The 20,903-nt window shown below is 36.5% G+C and overlaps 1 protein-coding gene across 1 annotated transcript in view; it reads right to left on the bottom strand.

Moving 5' to 3' along the window:
• LOC127951469 (ephrin type-B receptor 1-B) overlaps positions 1–20,903 on the bottom strand; it is a 204,825-nt gene that overhangs the window by 101,583 nt on the left and 82,339 nt on the right. Inside the window, exon 3 of the mRNA XM_052549345.1 lies at positions 12,205–12,886. Coding sequence (XP_052405305.1) covers positions 12,205–12,886 — 682 coding nt within the window. The remainder of the gene's footprint in view (positions 1–12,204; positions 12,887–20,903) is intronic.

Genomic DNA, 20,903 nt, shown 5'->3' with positions numbered 1-20,903 from the left:
TAATTAAAAAATCCTTACTTCTATAAAAAAAAAAAACAATCTTTGATCTGACCTCCAACATTTGAATAGCAGTGCATGCAAAGAATATCTATAATTTGAGATGTCTATACTGTAAAAAGGATTGTAAGCAAGCCTATTTTCCCTAAAAATAGGTAGGCAACTAGTACCTATGCTTCTCCACAAAATGACATATTAAGCAGAAAGTCCAGGCTTCTCTTTTCCATGCAATGGATGTGCATAATAACGGCAGCTGCCAAAAAGGTAGCTTAAAGTCTGTTTGAACCGTAAATTGCTGCCGACTTTATTTTATTGTAGTGACATATTTCCAGCTGAAACTGAATATTGAATAGAGGGTGTGGTTTTATTTTTGCACTTCTCCTTTCTGTCGCTCACTCATAGCAACCGTTGGAGGGGCGTTTAAGGATTTTCTGCAGATTTCTGCGGATTAACTTGCACAGATTAATTGTTCACATCAAGACATGCAATGTGCGCTAATAAAGTAAATAAAGCCCATTTTGATTTCATGCAGACTTTAAGAATTGTCTATACTACTTCTGAAGCATTGTGTCATGGAATTACTAGAATCTAGGCCTAGTGAAAATCCTTCTCATTGTTGTTGATTTCAAGGGGAAAATCATATCTGAATATAATGAGATGAGGTTGAGTAAATGATAATCATTTTGGTCTGAACAACTATTTTTAATTGCATTTCGAAAAATTCCAGAGATTTTACCCCATAATCAGCACATTAAAAAAATTCAACAGTGCTGTGCAGGCTTAGTTGTTTTGTTGTAGTCATTCAACAAGTATAGTATTTCACACTTGCATTTGTTCAAAATAACAGCTACTGCAGTTCATTTATTAACAACATGAGCCATTATCTGCACAGCAACAAAGTGTCAAAATCAGGGGAAAAAAGCCTCTTATCTGGGTCAGAACCAAAGCGTGCAGCAGTGAACTAGCAGTCGATCAATCATTGGCCTGTGTGCTGAGCAGTTTGATTGATTGGGAAACAGATTTTCCCCTGCATGTTTCTGGCTCTGGGCCTCGTGCTGGGCCTCTGGTGCTGGTGTAGGCTTTCCAAACCATTACCCTGACCCGATCAATGACTGACCCACGCTTACTGCTGACCTGACGGGCCGCTGAAGCAGAAGAACCCAGAAGAACATGTGCTTTGCTCCAGATAACTGGAGTAAATATGAATACTTTAAGCAGGCCGGCTCGTTTCCATCAGAGCTACAAAGCATGCTAAACCTCCCCGGCTCAGAGACTGCTCTTCATAGCCCAGAAGAATTAAAAGAGTTAGTTTTTTTTAGTAGAATATTCAGTCTCAAGTAACAACAATATTTTAGAAATATATAGATATAGATTAAGATATATAGAGTGATCTAATGACAGAACGATAGGGCAAAACAACAATAGAACACCAGAACGATAAAACAATAGATAAACAGAATGACAGATACAGAGATGGATGGATGGATGGATGAATGGACGGATAGATCCTCTCCTCAGCAAGCTGCACATTTTGTCAACAAACCTCCAGACTCCAGGCTTCAGTAGGAGCAACAAAACGAGTGATCTTGCCTTATCAAAGACTAATAAACTGTGTGTTTGTGGAAGTGGGCGTTCAGAATCTCATGAAGTGATGATTTCACAGCATCTGAAAGCTCAAAGGTTTCACTTTAAAGTGTCTGTTAAAAGGCATTCGGTGTTCTTCCAGAAGCCACGGTCAGAGTTGATCCTCCCTCAACATGAAGCCCAAAAGCTCTCTCTCTCTAGAGCAAAGCTAGCCGAGTGCTCTTCTTCTGTTTTTAAAGCTTTGTGTACATGGTGTAAACACCAAGATCACAGAGATGGAGCCGTGACACTTCTGAGCGCCGGCGCCGAGGGGAGGGTTTGTTTGCGCTCTTCAAATGTGTAATTAAGCAGCATTAAAACACACTCACTTTTCAAACCGTGTGTCCTTGATGACTTTTGAGAGAGCAGAGGGAAAATGAGAGACAGAGACAAACAGAGGGAGCAGAGAGACAGAGAGAGAGAGAGAGAGACAGATAAACAGAGGTCACACAGCCACTGCAAACTTTTGAAAGTGACAACAGCATATATAACAGCATATATATCTAAAGGAGTTATTGTGCTGTGAACAACACAACACAACACTATATTAAAGAAATACAAATAAAAATAATAAAAGAAAAGAAAAGAAAATATTTGATAAAATATCTTATTATAAAATGTTATAGAAAATATAAAAATAAATCCACAAACATTGCATTGTGTTCTGGTTGTGTGAATACACTTCTGAAAGTGTACTGAAAGTTCTCATTTATTTTATTTGCTTGCTGTAGTTGTAGGTATTTAGGGTCATAGTTGTTGTTATTATTAAATATAGCCAAAAATATAACCATTTAAAATCATTTGTCTTCACTGAAAAAGACAAATATATATATATATATATATATATATATATATATATATATATATATATATATATATATATATATATTTGTAATTCAATTAATTAATTAATTAATTCAATTAACTTAAACTTAAATAAACTTATTTATTTTCATATTTTTATCTCACCTTTGTTGCTTGACAACTAAATATGAATTGAAATCCTCAAATGACTAAAATCAAACTCAAATAACATTAAACTAAAGTTAGATAATTTATATAAACAACTACTAAAAAGACAAACTTACATAACACAAAAATCTATTTAAAATTCTAAGATACCGGAACTGTATAATAATAATAATAACCATAACAAAAATGACGATGATGATGATAATAGTAATAATTTGCAGATGTAAAAAAATTTAATTAAATCGGTGGGTGAGTAGGTATAAGCTCTTGCAAGTGACCACCCACACTGAGAACAGAGATGGAGAAAGAAACACACAGACTGCACGTCTTTTTTGGCCTCGTTCTAGAGAGAGAGGCAGGAGTCTAAATTACTACCGTCTGTCACACAGTTCTCCTCACTCCTGTCCAGAAACTGCTTTATAAAGGCAGACGCTCTCAAACAAACACATACACACTCAAACACAGACCTCAGCACTATTCACAAGGGTCTGGTACAGCAGCTGATGCACAATTATTAACAGATGACATCTGTGATTTCATGTACTGGCTGGGAATGAAGGTGGACCAGGCAGCAAAAAACAAATCTAGCTTTAGTTACGAACTTCTGCAAAGGTCAAAATAATATTATACTGCAATTACAGACAGATTTCTCAGAGGACGCGTGAGTTATCAGAAAACAAAACAGAAGGTGATTTGTCCTGTGATAAACACACAATTAAAAATCACAAAGTACATCTGTGAAATACCAATTTTCTTCTTCAAATTCAAGAGAACCAAAAAAAAAAAAAAAATGTGCTGTCCAGATCTCCTCTGTTCTCTTCTGAAATTTGGCAGCCGGCATCAGAAAACCATCATCTACACAAATCTGCATCCTCAACACACAGCCCCCATCTGCTAGCGCTTGTTTTGGGTCATTTCGAGGGATATTTGAGAGGGGAAGAGGGTTCTTCTCTCCGGGAAAAGCACGGAGGATCATCTCAGTGGAACGGAGATTGGACCGCACCGTCTGAAAGATGTAAACAAACTTCAACTAGATGAGAGGGATCTTCCAGATGTCCAAAACCTAAGCTGTCTGCTGTACGTGATGGTATCAGTGTGTGAGTGTGTGTAGGGGTGTTTCTGTACCCGATGACTAGCATGTGTGTGCTTGTTTATGGCTGTTTTAATAGAGCTCTGCTGTGTTTGGCTATGCCTGATTGTGTGTTGTATAGAGCGGTAGGTGTGTGTTTATGTAGTGCTGAGAGTGCTTTTCAATGGCCTTTTGTCTGTGTATATATAGAGCTGCAAGTGCATGCATGCTTTGTGTGTTTATGTCTGTGTCAATCTGTTTAAAGTGTATATACAGATGTAGATTTGAGTCCGTACCTACATAGCTGTTTTAAATAAAAAATAAATGGCATCCTAAACAAATTCATATTTTTATCCATCAAGGGTGCATAAAACTGTCTATGTGTTTGTGTGTGTGTGTGTGTGTGTGTGCAAATCACAATTTCCACATTGATAAAAATAAGGAATGCTTCTTGAGCAAATCAGCATATTAGAATGATTTCTGAAGGATAATGTGGCACCAAATTGCTACGAAAATTTGCTAACAAATTGCAAACAATTGGTAGCAAACAAGCAAAATATTCACATGGCTTTTTCCAAATTTCTGAATTCAATAAACAGTAAATGTTTTTCTGTCATATGTGTGGATGGCTATATATATATATATATATATATATATATATATATATATATATATATATATATATATATATATATATATATATATATATATATATATATATATATTTTTTTTTTTTAATCCAAAAGCCTGAACACTTGCATACAGCTATATGGATAGAAAAGCAGCTCAAGTCTATTCTGTATAAGTTTTCATATTTTTCTACTCCAATTGTGCATATCTGTTTGTGTGTATACTGAGTGAGTGTTTGTATAGAGCTCTGTGAATGTCTTTGTATATAAAGTTATACGTGACTGTAAAATCTGTGTGTTTGTATAAAGCTGTCCTCTCTCTCCAGGTGTGCGTTCTGTTCAGTTCTGACAGCTCTTGTGGTGAGTGTATCTCTGTTCAATTCCACAGCCTGTGAGGGGTCATCCAGCCTCTCACCCCTCTGTCAGAGCACTCGAGACACAGACTGGCAGAATATACAGCCAAATATGCACCCCAGAACATTCACGGCTCGATCCGGCACAGCCTTTTTTTTTTTTTTTCGCAGAATCCGAGCTGAGCTGAGAGCAGTGGCTAATGGGGGGAGGTTATTTTATTAATATGCTGATTTTACTCTTGGTGACAGCCATCATCTCTCTCCCTGAGGGTGTGATCTAATCTGACTCTCACACAGATATGCGGACATACTGTATACACACAGTGATTATTCAGACTCCCTCTGAGCAGGGTCAAAATAACAAACCCAGCTGTGCGTTAGACAGACTGAACGAGGGAAAGTGGGTGACAGAGAGAAAGAGACACTGGCTGTGTTCTAAAAAGCAAAATAGCATACTAGACTATTTTTGATTAATTTATTATTTAATCAGACTGCCAAAATTAAAAAAGGAAAATATTAATAATTTACTTCTAATAATCAGCTGGACACCGCTAACTAAATTACACAAGGTCCTAATGAGGTTATTTGACAAGCATAATGAGGTCATGTCTCAACTAACATACTATTGTTTGCTTTATATCAAGAAAACAGTAGGTAGCATACAGTGTATATTGTGCAGTATGCAGTAAGTAGTATGCAACAATCCCTTCCAAGACGTAAAGCTGCTCAGACTTCCTTTGAGACACATTTATAATAGCTCAGACACCTTTATTAACCCAAAAGACCAATTACTCTAATCAACCTCTAATCACCCTCTCCAGGTCCAAATTGACCAATGAAAGCAGAGGGGGGTGTGGAGGTTTGGATCCAGACGGCCATCAACAAAAACAGACTAATGAACATTAAAGGAATACTTATTACCCCAGGTTGCCTGTGCTGGTAAAAACAAATCTAGGGAATTTATGGAAACTTTATAAGAATGCAATGTGTGTGTGTGTGTGTGTGTGTGTGTGTGTGTGCATGTTCAGACTGCATTATATTACCCCATCAAAAACCTTTATGGGAACTCGCAGATCAAAGAGTCAGTAATTAGTGGTGACTTGCTGTGTGCGAAATCGTTAATCCGCTAACACACTGGCTTTTAAAAACCGCGGCCACATCTAGCTGACAGACTTTGTACCAGATGCTAGCACCCAGCAAAACCTCAACCATCTTTAATCTTCAAAGTTTATGACAACTTCATCACCTCTTAAGGCCAGGACACACCAAGCCGACTTCAAAGAACTAGCGGCGACGAAAGCCGACGGTGTTGTCGCCTCACGTCGGCAGCATCGGACCAAGAAGCTGCGCTCGAACACACCACACAGAATACATCGAATGGCAAACTAACATGTGCATTCTGTGCATGCGTGAGAGGAATTAACTGTCTATATTAGCAGCTATCAATAGTATATATTCGTCATTCAAAAGGAGAAACCAAAACAAGATTGTGGCGAGTGAGGCGGGGCCGAGAGCCGTGGGAACGGAGCGAGGCTGGTGGAGTGATTGGAAATGAGCGACACCTGCTCGACCCACAAAGGTGGGGACGAGTGAAGGACCAGGCCTGGATTTATTTTGTGTTTTGATTTTGTTTGTGCATGGCAGTCATCTGTGAGGGGCTGCCCCGCTGTTTTGTGTTTATTTTGATTATTTAAGTAATTGTGATTGTCTGCCGGTTCTTCCCGATGATTATGAAGTTTGTACTGCGTTACAAAGATGATCGCAGATATACAAAACCTAAACAAAGTGGTGCTTGCTTACCATTAGTAACATTGACAACTTTAAGCAGCTCATGTTGTTATGAAAATATTCACATATTACAATGGTTGGGAAAGATCACATAACATTTAAACAGCCTTCTGTCTGTACCGCCTAATGTACCGGTGGCAGTTTGCCGTCAATTCGGCAAACTGCCACCGGCGCGACCATCTCTCGCCATCTCGCAAATGGACGACCGTCGGCACGGTGAGCATTCCAGAAGACATCCGACACCGTGTCCTCGTTATTTTTCTGCCATTTCAAGCAAATGTTGGCATGTTTCTGTCCATTCACATATATACTGTTGTTTGCAAATTCATTTATTAAATAAATTCAGTTAAATAGTTAATTTTAGCTGACTTGAAAGTTAAATTAAGTTAAATTATTAACTTTTTTATTATTAACTAATTTTTCCTTGCATGTGGATTTCAAGACCCAAATATACATATATATGTAATATCCAAGCATGTTTTAACCATAATTATTATACAAAATAAATAAATAAATGTTGGGGTCAAAACTGCTCACATTGCACTTGGGTTTTGGACACTGTGTAAAATTAAATTCAAGTTCGCAAAGGCCAACTTTTGAGGAATTTCTGACATTTAAAAACAGGTCTTGGACTACATGGACATTATGACCATCTCTCAGTTGATAAGAAGACCTTGCCTGAGGATGCCAATGAACTCAACAAGGCCGCCACCTGTGCATGTGTGTATTTATGTGTAGAGGCACCTGTGGTCCTCAGAGTTGGCCCACCCAGACTAAGTGCTGTATCTGTTCATTGATCGAGACAGATGGCTGTCAATCAATCTTATCATCTCTCAACACATGTGGTCCTGAGGGAGCCAATATGGCATTGGCCTTGAGCAGAGGTGTCAAGTAACGAAGTACAAATACTTCGTTACTGTACTTAAGTAGAAATTTGGGGTATCTATACTTTACTTGAGTAATTATTTTTCAGCCGACTTTTTACTTCTACTCCTTACATTTTCACGCAAGTATCTGTACTTTCTACTCCTTACATTTAAAAAAATAGCTTCGTTACTGCTATTTCATTCCGGATTGTTATCGTTCAGAGAGAGAGAAAGAAAAAAAACCTATCCAGATAAATCGCGCCATCAGGATGCAGTGAATTTGATTGTGGTTGGATGAGAAGTATACACATATACCATTCCGACACCCTATCGGTCCATACGCGATCCATCACACCTGCACATGACACAAGTCACATCACACTGCATAGACAGTTTTGGGTTCGTTTATCAAAAAATATATTTCTTAAAAGTAGGTTGGAACCAGTAGTATCCGATCGCCTCAGAGTCAGTCCGCTTAAATTTCAAATGAAACCGGCATCAGTCCGGTCTCCTCCCGTCTTTCAGCGCGCTCTTCAATCCGCCGACCACGGTGGAGCAGCGCGAGCTCAAACAGAGACAGAGGACACAAGGTGTGTGTTTACCGATAGATTGTTAGAATATCTGTATCTGTGAAGTTCTTTGTCATAAATACAGTTTACAAAAGGTCACGATCAGTCGGTTTCTCATCTAGTGTAAAGTTTTCGCTTGTCACCGCTAATCACGAAACAGCTGTTTCCTTACACTTATTTAAATATACTTCATTTAATCATACGTACATACACTGCTGTGCAAAAGTCTTAGGCAGTATTTTCACTTAAAAGAATGGTGTTCGGCCAGTTATTTATATATTTTGCTGTAGAGTGTCAGTATAAAATATCAGTTTACATTTCCAAACATTCATTTTGCCATCGTCAAACTGCTTGTGCATTCAAAATCGCACTAGATTATTATTAAAATTAATGGCAAACTACTGTCCTACTGACACATTGCAGCAAAAGATATAAATAACTGGCTTAAAACCCTTTTTTGGGGTGAAAACACTATTCTTTCTTTTCCATAAGACTTTTGCACAGTACTGTATTTTAAAAACGAGATTGTTGCTACTTTATAAAGAATGAGCATACAGTCATTCACAGAACTGATAAAAGACAGTGACAGACAGCACTCATCTTAACTAAATATCAGAGTGAGTGACAGAGATACAGTAGAAACATTATGTGTACTTTTGTTTTAAATAATGACCCAGATTGTGAAATACATTTATTAGCCTTAGATTAAGGGAAGCACAACTTGGGAAATGAGAGCATCCAAGGTGAAAGCTATGGATTTATTTTAAATATTTGTAATGTTCTTTAATGTTATCCATAGTTTTTTTTTTGTAGTTCTTTTTTTTTTTTTTAAGTATCGGTTCAGGCACGTTGAGGCGCCAGTACCATTTTAAAAGTATCGAAAAGGCACTGGACCCTACTTAAAAGTTATTATTTATTTCTCACTACTGGCTCATTTGCCAAATGGGTGCTTTCTCTTCGTCCTCCACAAATTAAGCTACTGTAGGTAGTTGGGTAGTGAGACGTTTTAATAAATTATCGTTTGCGATTGATGACACAAATGACAATGTTGTGATATCTAGGCTATAGAGCATCACAGTCCCACCCACAGCTGGTGCCGGAACTAAAAATTCAATGCAATTTCTGCATTGACATTTGGGGTATAAGCCATTAAAACGTAACCATACATGGTAGACTTAACCAGCTACGGCTGTACTAAGCGACAGTATATGCTCATATAAACGTAAAAAGATCATGGGGCACTAACCTTGTTTTGATCTAAATGCCTTTTATTCGTGATGTCTTGGCTAAGTACTTCATTACCCACAATCCTGAACAATCCCATAATCCCACAGTGATGCATCTGATTGGTGGAGCTCGTATAACCGTCTGGTTAAACCCCTCGAAGGTCCGTGAAGACTGAAGATCATTAATAAAAAAATAAAATAAAATAAAAACCTGTATTGCGTTTTTGCACGGTAGACTTATCAGTGCAATCATGATCTCCTTGGCTGCCATTGAGAGTTTTGCAGGGAGGTTGGTAACTTTAGTTAGCATTATCGTCCACTTTAGCTAGGCTACTGTAGCCTCCATATGGAATGAGTCATATCAAGCATTTTATAATGCCACTGTCAAAACAATATTTAGCCTAGACATACCTTTTTGTGCATTTACTGAACATTTGTGTAATGGCAACGACATGTGTTGACAACTGAGCAGTGATTGCAGTCAGATACAAAGCACTGCACCATTGCTGACGTTATCGTTAACCACTTTCACACACGCACACAATATAAAATACACGATGATAAAATAAAAATCAATACACAATACATATATAAAACACTATTTATTTACACGATTAATACTGAAAGAACTGCTATTACTGCACATTCACTATATAAAATAAAATTCACTGGAGGAAAAAGTTCGCGCGAGCGGCCGTCATCAGATTTGGATGTCGCTCAAAAGGCTCGTTGCCTCGTTCGCAGTTGTGGCTTCAGTCGAATTCAATGGGGCGCGGTGGTTTATGGGATGAGTAGTTCCTGCGCTCGAAATGAAAATATGTACACAGTCTTGTACCTTTGACTTTTTTTGGATTTTGTCTTAATTTTTTCACTTGAAATGATATGTTATATGCAGCCGTGGCTGGTTATCCTCACACATGCTCTAAAACTCTTCAGATACGGATTTTTCCAAAAGTGAATGGGAGAAATGAATGGGAAATTTACTTCCGGCACCAGAGCTCTCTCGGGCTGTGGGTGGGACTCTATATCAACTTTGTAACTCGTTACCCTCCCCGAACACTGGACATAGCAGACGTATGTACCGAATACAAGAAGCTATCAATCAAGAAGGTATCAGGATTATGAGTTATTTTTCATTTTTAGTTTTTGAATAATCACTTAGATTAATCATTCATTTTGACAGCACTATAATGTTTATTGTAAATAGTCAACCACACAAGAGTAATTGTTTTTAGCCTGCACCAATGTTCTTGTCCATTGCCCTCACAGAGTCCTGCATCTAAGCTTGGATGTACATTTACATTCCATTCAAGGTTATTGATGACATGCCTCTGAAGTTTGACTTTTTGCACCATAACAATACTTATTGGCAACTAGTCATCATATCTCTAGCTCTTTAATGTATTTGCATTGTACTAAAATGAGTTCATTTTCAATGGGCATATATGTGGCTGAAACAGGTAGCCTAGTGCCTCCCAAATATTTCATATTCATATTTAATATAACATTATAGTCATTATGGACTTTAGAAAAAAGTTTTTTTGAGGAGGTGGGGTAGTGCCCAATAGGCCCTTGTGGCACGGCCCAAGCTTTTGTTCTTAATGGCATTTTTTTCCTTAAATTACTTTTACTTTTATACTTTAAGTAGTTTTTAAACCAGTACTTTTACACTTTTACTTGAGTAAAAAGCTTGAGTTGATACTTCAACTTCTACAAAAGTCTTTTTAAACCCTAGTATCTATACTTCTACTTGAGTAATGAATGCCAATACTTTTGACACCACTGGCCTTGAGTGAAGGCCAAATCGACCAATCGTAGACCTTGAGAGAACAATATGACCATTTGTGTGTTGGTGTGCACATGAAAATAGACTAAAGGTTTTTTTTTTGTTGTTTAAAGGTTTGATTTGCCCACCAGAAAAGTAAAACCAATATATCAAATTAAAATATAGTATTTATAATAGTGGTTTTATTTCAAAGGACAAATTCAAAAAATTATCCCATTTGACTACATATTTGCCTCTAACACCACATTCTGCTCTCTCTCTCGATGTGTGCACATTGCTATATTAATCCAGAATAAGTAAGTCAACTCAAACTCAAAATCTGAATCTGCTGCATGGAAATCTTCTCAAATAATCACAAATCTGTGTATCTCATAACTGAATCTCCAGGAAGTTCATTTGTCAAAGCTCTTGCAGAAACTTTTTGATCTAAAGCTCAGGAATAAAGACCAGCTTAGTCACTGGGTCACCAGCTAATTTTGGGCTTTGAAAGCTGTTTCTGACACTGGTCTAATAGATTAACCAGCAAGAAGCCTTTTATCAAACTTTGATTAAAAAACATATTGCTGGCAAATATTATGGCTATGAAATACTGGTCCATGAGCTTAACCAGCTCCAAACCAGAATTAACCTCAAATAAAATGGAAATTCATAGAATTTCAGCAAAGATGAATATTGTAAAAGCTTACGAGACACCAGATACTATCCCATGTTTTCCGCCAACTTAAAAAGATCCATTTAAAACACCTAAAATATATAAATAATTATTATGTTATTAATATCAATAATTATTATGTGTTGACAAATGATTAATCGGAATTAATCGCATCTAAAATAAAAGTTTTTGTTTACATAATATGTCTGTCTACTGTGTATATTTATTATGTATAAATAAAAACACATGCATGCATGTATATTTTAATAAAAATATGTTATGATTATATATTAAATATATTGATCTAAAATATAAACTATATGAATACAATACAATGTAAATATTTTCAATATATATATATATATATATATATATATATATATATATATATATATATATATATACACTGTATGCGTGTGTGTGTGTGTGTGTGTGTGTCTATAAGTCACATTTCCCACATTGATAAAAATAAGGAATGCTTCTTGAACGAATCAGCATATTAAAATGTTTTCTGAAGGATGTTGTGTGTATTTATATATAAATAATAAATATATACAGTTCATATATATATATTATGAAAACAAAAACTTTTATTTTTGATGCAATAAATAGTTTGACAGCCCTTAAACATTAGTTAACCAAAGATCAACACTATTAAAAACCCAACGTCTTACCTCGACAGACGTTCCCGTTATCCGGCTCGAATCCTGCCTTGCAGGTACAGCTCCCAATTGGAACCATCCAGTCCCCATCGCCATTACAGTACAACTTAATTGGTACGTCCACTTCTTCAGAATTCGGGATGCACATCCCGCGAGCGATCACCAGCGAGGTGCTCTCTGCCCCAGTCATGGTCTCTGGAAAGATCGCAAAGTTCTGCACGACACTAGGGCATTTCTTATAAAACACACGGACAGACAGCAGGGACATGCACGCACCATAGTCCTGAAATGCCAGATAAAAGCCGTTTTTCGACAACGGACCGAAACTTCGCACCTCCGTATTCACTTTCATCAATCTACCACCAAAATCCACCTGCGAGAAGCTCTCATCTGCCGCAATGGTGTCCACCTTTAGATATGGAGCCTCCATCCAGAACGCCGTACCTTTGGTGGCGATGACAGAGTCTGTCTCATAGTAGTACAGGTTAAAGGTCTCCTTACAGGATCCAGGCACTCGTGGGATGCTGCTGCAGTCTCGGACAGTGAAACGCATCTCCACATAGATGCGCTGAGCACCACGTCGTGCAATGAAGGTGGTGAGCAGCCAATTGTTCTGGTTGGACTCAAAGACGTTGCACACCTGGTATGTTCGGATGGTGTTGAGGTTCTCGTCATAGCCGCTTACTTCCTCCCACTGGAAAAGAAAAACCAAAGAAGGTTTAGCAGAACAAAAAGAACAATGGCAGATGACCATACATTATTAAAATGACATAAGGACTTGGGGTGGGTTTTGATGTCAATTTCACTATTCAGTTCAATTCTGATTCACAAGCTTCAAATTAATTTGATTCAATAACGATTATTTTGGATATATATCAGGTACAATATTCTACATGCTAAATTTTCTCAAGGAAAAGATATCTCTGAACTAAAATATACATCAGTTGGTACTACATCACTAAAACAATGAAGGTTAAAATGAGCTGATTTGTGTACAAGAGCTTAAATTACACTCAATTTGTTTTTTTATAATAATAAAGTTACAATTACATAATTATATTTCTACTCCAATTCACTTTATCAAATATAAAAATGGTGGCTGTGATAAAAAAAAATGAAATAAAAATAATAATAGATTGACATATTCAAACAAATTAATCCCTGAAGAACAGAAAAATACAGTATGTATTGAAGGAGATTTCAGTTCACGCGCACTTTTCTTAAACTGAGGCGCTACAGCGATAAAAAGTTTTTTTTTTTTTACATGAAATTGCATTTTATTGGATGGGAGGTGTGCTACAATGTTACGTTTATTAACTGAAAGCAAGCGTGAGTAATTAATCAATTTTTAATCAACAAAAAAATAAAATCTGTTAAAATCGAGAAACTAAATTGGAATATAAAGAATAGTTATGTATGTCGAAATGCTACATTGTAGAACTGGATCTCTTATAATGAAAAATATTAATAATAAATGTTGTTGTTGTTGTTGTTGTAAATGAAACGTTTGAGTGAATAATTCAATTACTTATACCACACAAAAAGATACTCATCTCCACTCACTAGTGTAATGATAGATAATTATTGTCAATTGGCAAATGTGCATTTTAACACCCAGAGAACTTTTTGTTTTCAGGTTATTGGTGTGAAAAGCCAGTGTTTCAGCTTAAAATTGCAAAAGGTGCTTGCTGAATTGAAATAAATATGAGAAATATCACTGCTGGTCCATTTGATGCTATCGATGTGGAACCATGGCCTGAACTCAGACAGGTTTCTGCCTTTCATTAAATATTGATACAAATTGAGCTTCCAGAAACCTCTCCAACCCTATATTCCCCACCCAAAAAAACCCCATCTAAAAGCTTTTAAACACTACATCACTTTGAAACTTTTTTTTTTCTGTCTCTGAGATGATGAAACCTTTATGGCCTCTCTTTCCGAGTTTCAGATCACAAAATCTGTCTCCCTAATCACCTGAGGTGGACGAGGAAGCCGCTGCCATCTGCTACGGTCCAGGCCAAGTGTGGCCAGCCACTTACCATTACAATATTACCATATTATAAAATGTGATGCGGAACAAATTCGAGATTATGCGCTATCGAATTACAATTAGAAATAAGTGGAGCAGTATATGGCTGCCCTCCTGCAACCCTGGTAAAACAGCACCAGTGGCAGATTGTAAAACATGCCAATTGAGTTCAGACTGCTGCTGAAGACAGTTCTGCTGATGCTTGTGGACAGTACAGTCTAAAAAAATTAAAAGTTACAAAAAGGGCCTGACAGCTTGATGCATTAAAACAGAGACATTCTGATGCCAAGAACCCCCTAAATATGACGATGTCCTAAGAGACCGTTCCCTCCTAAAATATCAGCATATTTTCACAAATGAGAAAAAGCATGATATTATAAAATATAAAATGTTGGCAAAACTATATCTTTTTGTATGGGCTCGGTACATTATTAAAATATTGTCTGAAAATACTGACTTTGTGTGATTTACACAATAAATGCAAAGTAGTTTTACAGTTGCATTTTGTAAATAAATCAGTGCTTTCGAGCGATTAATCGCATCCAAAATAAAAGTTTTGATTTACATAATATATCTGTGTCTACTGTGTATATTTATTATGTATATGTGAATACACACACATACAGTATATATTTTGAAAATATTTGCATGTATGTATTTATATTCATATCTTTTATCTTATATATAAATATATTTAATTAATACTGAAATGTAAAATGTACATGTTTGGGTGTATGTACTATATACTACTGTATACTACTGTATGTCAGGGGTGGCGAACTCTGGTCCCGGAAAGAGTTCTAGGAATGCAACATTTAAAATCAAAAATACCAAAGATAAACATATTAAAAATATATACATTTTTTAATTATATAATTGTTGTTTACAATCTTTATATTGTAACATTTATTTACACCAGTTTGAACCCCTTGCCAAGGCAGTTCCTATCTAAAGTTAATTTACCCTACAATGAAAAATCTGTCATCATTTGCTCGCCCTCATCCCATTGGTTCATCTTCACACAGAACATCTGAATTGCAAACGTGAATGAGATTTGACAGCTGTGGCAGAGGGCAAGGCTCAATGAAAGGCAACTTTCAATCACTTTCAGTGACTTTTGCTCTTACAAAGCCAACATTTGGCTGAAGTCTTGAAACAAGTAATTCTTTTATGATATTTTGATGAGTACTTTATGATCATTTGTGGCCCTTTTTGGAGCTTATTGGCCCCAGGTCACTGTTGGTTGCTGCTGAATGGAAAAGAACAGAGTCAACATCTTCTTTTTGGTTCTACAGAAGAAAATAAAAAGTCAGACACGTCTGAAACAACACAAGGGTGAGTAAATGAGTAAGTTTAATGTTTCATTTAACCATATCTGTCCAAACACATAAAATCCATGCAGTTAAAAGCCTGATGCTTTACTACTGATCCGATCTAAGTCCTCCAGTCTCAGCAGTGGACAGCTGTGAGGTAAAAGTAAGGTCATGTTGCCTGTACGTGATCGCTTGCTGCCTAAACCGTTCAGTTCACTGTTGAAGCTGGATAACAGGCACGCCGCCGCACGGCCCTGTGGGTAATCTCTGCCTCTTAACAGAGCAGGCTGACCGAATGAACCATCCTACGATATCCCAGAATTCCCTTGAGGTGGCACAGCCGTGGGAGAGGGAAACAAATACAAGGTTTGCGAGTGGGCTCTTGAGGGCTGTAAAGTTCCAGTATCGGTACGGGAGGTGTGTGTGTGTGTGTGTGTGTGTACCTGTGTGGGCGCTGTTTGTTTTGTCTGTGTGTGTGTGGCCTCTGGAGGGTTGCTCACTCGTGGACCCTCACTGAATAACAGTCGGATCCAAGCATACCTTGAAATGGTAAGATGGGATATCAGGATGTGTGTATAACTTTGCTGTTTGGGTGCATTATGAAAGCAGAAACAGAGAAAAGGGGAATTCGAGTAAATCGAATCTGAACAGTGATGGATCAGCGTCTGTGTGGCAGCTTGAAAGCCAGGAGAAAAAAAAAAATTGATGTGTGAAGTGCTGGCAAAAACAGTAAAATCTCTACTTCCAGAAAAAAATAAATGTATGTGAGGCGAAACACAAAAACACATTTGAAATAAATCACCCAAAAATGAAAAATCTGTCGCCAGTTACTCACCCTTAAGTTATTCCAAACCTGTATGAATTTCTGTTTTTCTGTTGGACGCAAAGATATTTTGAAGAACGTTGCTAGCCAAACAGTTGCTCTTTATTAATTTTTTATTTATTTGTTTGTTTTAGGACAATCAGCCACATTCTTCAGCATATCTTCTATGTTCAGACAGAGAAAGAAATTAATTGAAACAACATAGGGGTGAGAAAATTATACTATCCTTTTAAAAGAAGAAAAAAAGAAAAACTATTTACTTGTGTTATTCCAAATCTAGCTCGCTTTCTTCCAAGAAACACAAAATATTCCTTTCCTCTCATATGTACAATATTCGTTCGTCTTCTGAAATGGCCATTTTGTGATTAAAATATAGGTCTACAAACCGTCAAAAAAGTTCACTGAAAAGATTTATTTCAAACTAATGATTCTTTCAAGAATGATATTGGACATCGCTCTCACATGAAATAGGCAAGAGAAAGAGCTAAAGAGCTTACATTTAAGTCTGTTCCTCAAAAAGATTTCACATAGCTTCAGAAGACTTGGAATATAGTCCATAAGTCATACTTTCATGATTAGTTTTATCATTTTTGAACTTTGAAAACATTTAGTTTAATTGCACAGGAAAGAGCCACCAGTTGCATTATTCAAAATGCCTTCTTTTGGAAAAAAGAAAGGAAGTCATAAGATTTTGGAACAACATGAGAGTGAGTATATGATGACAGAAATCTCATTTTTGGTGGAACTTCCTTTAATGTTACATTGAAAAGAATTCAGCAGACTTGTGTTAAATTTTATAAAACGGAACACTAAGAACAAATAATAAAAAAGCAATCATAAAAAGCCATCTGTAGCTGACTTTATCATTCAAGCAAATCCACTTCAATAGAATTAATTCCACTCTTCTAAAAGAATGCCTCTCGCTCAATTTATATTTGTTAAATGTAAGATTAATGCAAGCAGACACCCACGGGATGAATGTAACTTTCCATGCAACATCACGATTCAATAAATAATTAAGAGAAAACAAGAAACACTGTCCGTAACGGTGGTAAATCAAAATATAGCACTCCAGAAAAGTGCAATTTCCATTTCATGACACATCTGTCATGATCTTTTTTAAAAGCAATTTCATATCTCCCCGTTTAATTATACATACTGTCATTTTACCTCTTTTGGTTGCGTAAGGTTCAATTGTTCTTTCCGGTAATTTTAAGAGACGGCGACTGTCAGACACTGGGTAAAAAATTCCGCCCTCCCATTAATGCTTTTCATCTTAAAAAGACAACATGAAATAGAAATTGACCATTTCTGCTTCCTTAATAACTGTCATCAGTCTTATTGTGCACCACTTTCATTTATTTTAAGACAACGAGAGAAAAAAATTATAGTTTCATAGTATTCTATCTATCTATCTATCTATCTATCTATCTATCTATCTATCTATCTATCTATCTATCTATCTATCTATCTATCTATCTATCTATCTATCTATCTATCTATCTATCTATATGCAATATTAAAAACATTTTTCCCTGCCTTCCAGCTCTGCCCACTTCCTCTATTTTATAAAGAAACTCATTTATATTTATTTTTATAAATTTGCACCTTTTATAAATTGAAATGCCTTTACACTGGAAGGCATTGCTCTGGAGGAGGAGAAGGAGGGATGAGAGAGAGAAGTGAGAAGAGAGAGGTGGGACTGGTGTGGAGGGGTGGGAGTGTAACATAGCTGGCATGATGAATGAGTTTACAGAGATCCTGGGCACAAATGAAAGCCCCTCTTTTTTCTCCTGACTGCCAAAGCAACTCCCCCCCACCCCTCCACCCCCCACCTCTGTAATGATGATTTATCTGTATTAGATGGACCCGTCCAATCTGGCACGGCGCTGCCATTAATACAGCAGGGCGCTGGGTCCTCCCCAGCCTGGGCTAGGGACGCTTGTCTCTCTGTCTGCTGAAATGACCACAATCACTCAACCCGACTCACGCCACAGGCTACGGCAGACAGAGCCGAGTACCAGCTCATATATCACATCTCGAACTGTGTTATACCATCAGAGATTTGCACATAATATCATACACATGCCTGCACAAACACGCGCTCTCGCATCAACAGTAGCACAGTCATAATCGCTGTGGGCATTTGGCATAATGTAATGTCATCCTTTGAATCTCTATAATATAAGAGTTACTTTTTTCAATGCAAACACGCATTATTTTGTGACTATATTTACAAACCATTCAAACGTTTGAAGTTAGTAAATTGATCAAAAGTTGCAGTAACGACATGTACAGTGTTACAGATATTTCGGTTTCAAATAAATGCTGTTATTTTAAACATATTGATCAGAATGAATGATTGAATAAATAAATACATTTGCCTTTACTAAATTCTTATCATCCCAAAATTTTGACCTGTATAAAAATATAATAAAATATAAAATCTCTCTTTGTCTCTCTCTCTTAATTTAAATACATTTTTATATATTTTAATTAATATGTCCTCATTATTTGATCCCACTAAATGCTAAAACCTAAATATTTAAATGTTTTTAATCATTAAAAACAATTGGTTATATTTATTAAAATTTTCATTGACTGACTGAATGATTAATTGATTAACAATTGAATTTATTTGTTATTTTTATTGATTGACAGATTGATTAACAATTGGATTTATTATATATATATATATATATATATATATATATATATATATATATATACATATATATATATATATATATATATATATATATATATATATATATATATATATATACATATATATATATATATATATATACACTTTTTTTATATAAAATGTAGAACTAGTTCGCAATAATGGGTTATACTTTCTTCTTACAGAAGAAAGATTTTATGCTTGGACCCCTGATTATCCTGTTCCCGTAACATGGTTCCATGTTTAATCTACAGATCCATGACTTAGTGTCTACATTGCAAGCATCTGACATAGAAGAAGAGAAAGAGAACAAGAAGAGAAAGTGAGGCAATAATGCTGTATTGTCATTAATAACTTTCAACAAAATGCAACAGATTTTAAAAGTTCCCCTGAATGCACACATACACAAAACACACATAACAAGAAATTCCCTCCACAAGACTGGAGGCGCACACAAGTAAACAGCGAGAAAGAGGTAGACAGAAATGGCAATTTGAGGATTCGCAATCTCAGTCTGTCTATAAAATGGTGATGAAGCCATTAAAATTGTCCAGTGTTCAGGACAAAAGTCAAATTGTTTTGAAGCCCTCTGGCTTGCACTATAATGATCACGCTCATAAACTCTTGGACTGCATGCTTTCATCAGCACAGATCTCAACTAGAGCTGAGCACTTCTCTGGCTGGGATTTACAGTTCCGCTCAGACATGGCAATGGGTCACAAATACATCAGAGACCTTCTCTTCTTTTACAGATTTCATTTGGAGGCCTTCAATTTCCAGCGTAGTTCATACTACACCGCTGACTAAATTTCCCTTAGGGATCAATAAAGTATCTCTAACTGTTATGGGCGAGAACTGGACCTGTTGTCAACCCAACACATTAATCTCAGACACAGTCAGAGAGGACAGAACATTAAGCACATGGATTAAGTTAGCCGCACATTTCGATCAAAGTGCATAGTTAAAAACTATGAAGGATTGAAAGGCCAACAAACCAAATATGTGCACAACATGACTTATTCATAGAGCTTATAAAGCAACTAATGCTGAGCTACAAGCTACTCAGTTACAGTGAAGCTACCATTTCAAAAATTATATATATAAACTAATACAACATACTAATACAATATACTAAAATAAGATATTCCCAAGAAGCAACTAACCGTAGTTACTCTGTAATTTTTCCTGAAATTTTTCCCATTTTTTGATAGCTACTATAGGGCAATAATGAGAAAAAAGAATGGAAAACGGATGGGAAAATGGTTGCAACTGAGACTTGACCTTCCGTTTCCCATTTGATAACCATGACTCGACACGTCAAAGAACAAGCACTAACCGCTAGGCCTCCAACCTTGTCATTTTCAGAACGGCACATGAGATTTAAACCAAAAAAGGAGGAAAAGAAAAAGCAGAAGCAAAACAAAGGTATTCCATCATCCGTCACCGCAGCAATAATGGAACTCTCCAGGATCCCAACATCCATTTCCCATCTATGACAAGGCTTTAAATAGCCCTTTATGTGCAGCTGGATATATTTTGGTTCCGTGGCACATATGTGTGTGGGTTAAGAGTGTTCTTAAGCTGAATAATTCAGAAGTGAGAACAGGGTTAGCAGGGGCAGTAGAGAGACCTAACCTATATGAATGGAAGAACATAATTACCCCTCGAATCAAGTTCACCATAAACACTGATCTCTGGCTCTCAACCTCCATCTAATATAGTTGTATGGCTATTCTAACAGCTTATGGCCTGGAAATTCACCCCAAAGATGACTTTTTAGTCTAAAAGAGTAAGACATTTTAAGACACCTCTTACAAATGTATGGATCACCAAGTCGACCTCTCTACGTGAAGCAAATAC

The sequence above is a fragment of the Carassius gibelio genome, chromosome B2 (genome assembly GCF_023724105.1).
Source record: "Carassius gibelio isolate Cgi1373 ecotype wild population from Czech Republic chromosome B2, carGib1.2-hapl.c, whole genome shotgun sequence".
Classification (NCBI taxonomy): Eukaryota; Metazoa; Chordata; class Actinopteri; order Cypriniformes; family Cyprinidae; genus Carassius; species Carassius gibelio.
Note: the sequence above shows the minus strand (reverse complement) of the source record. Positions and strands in the feature narration are given on the sequence as shown.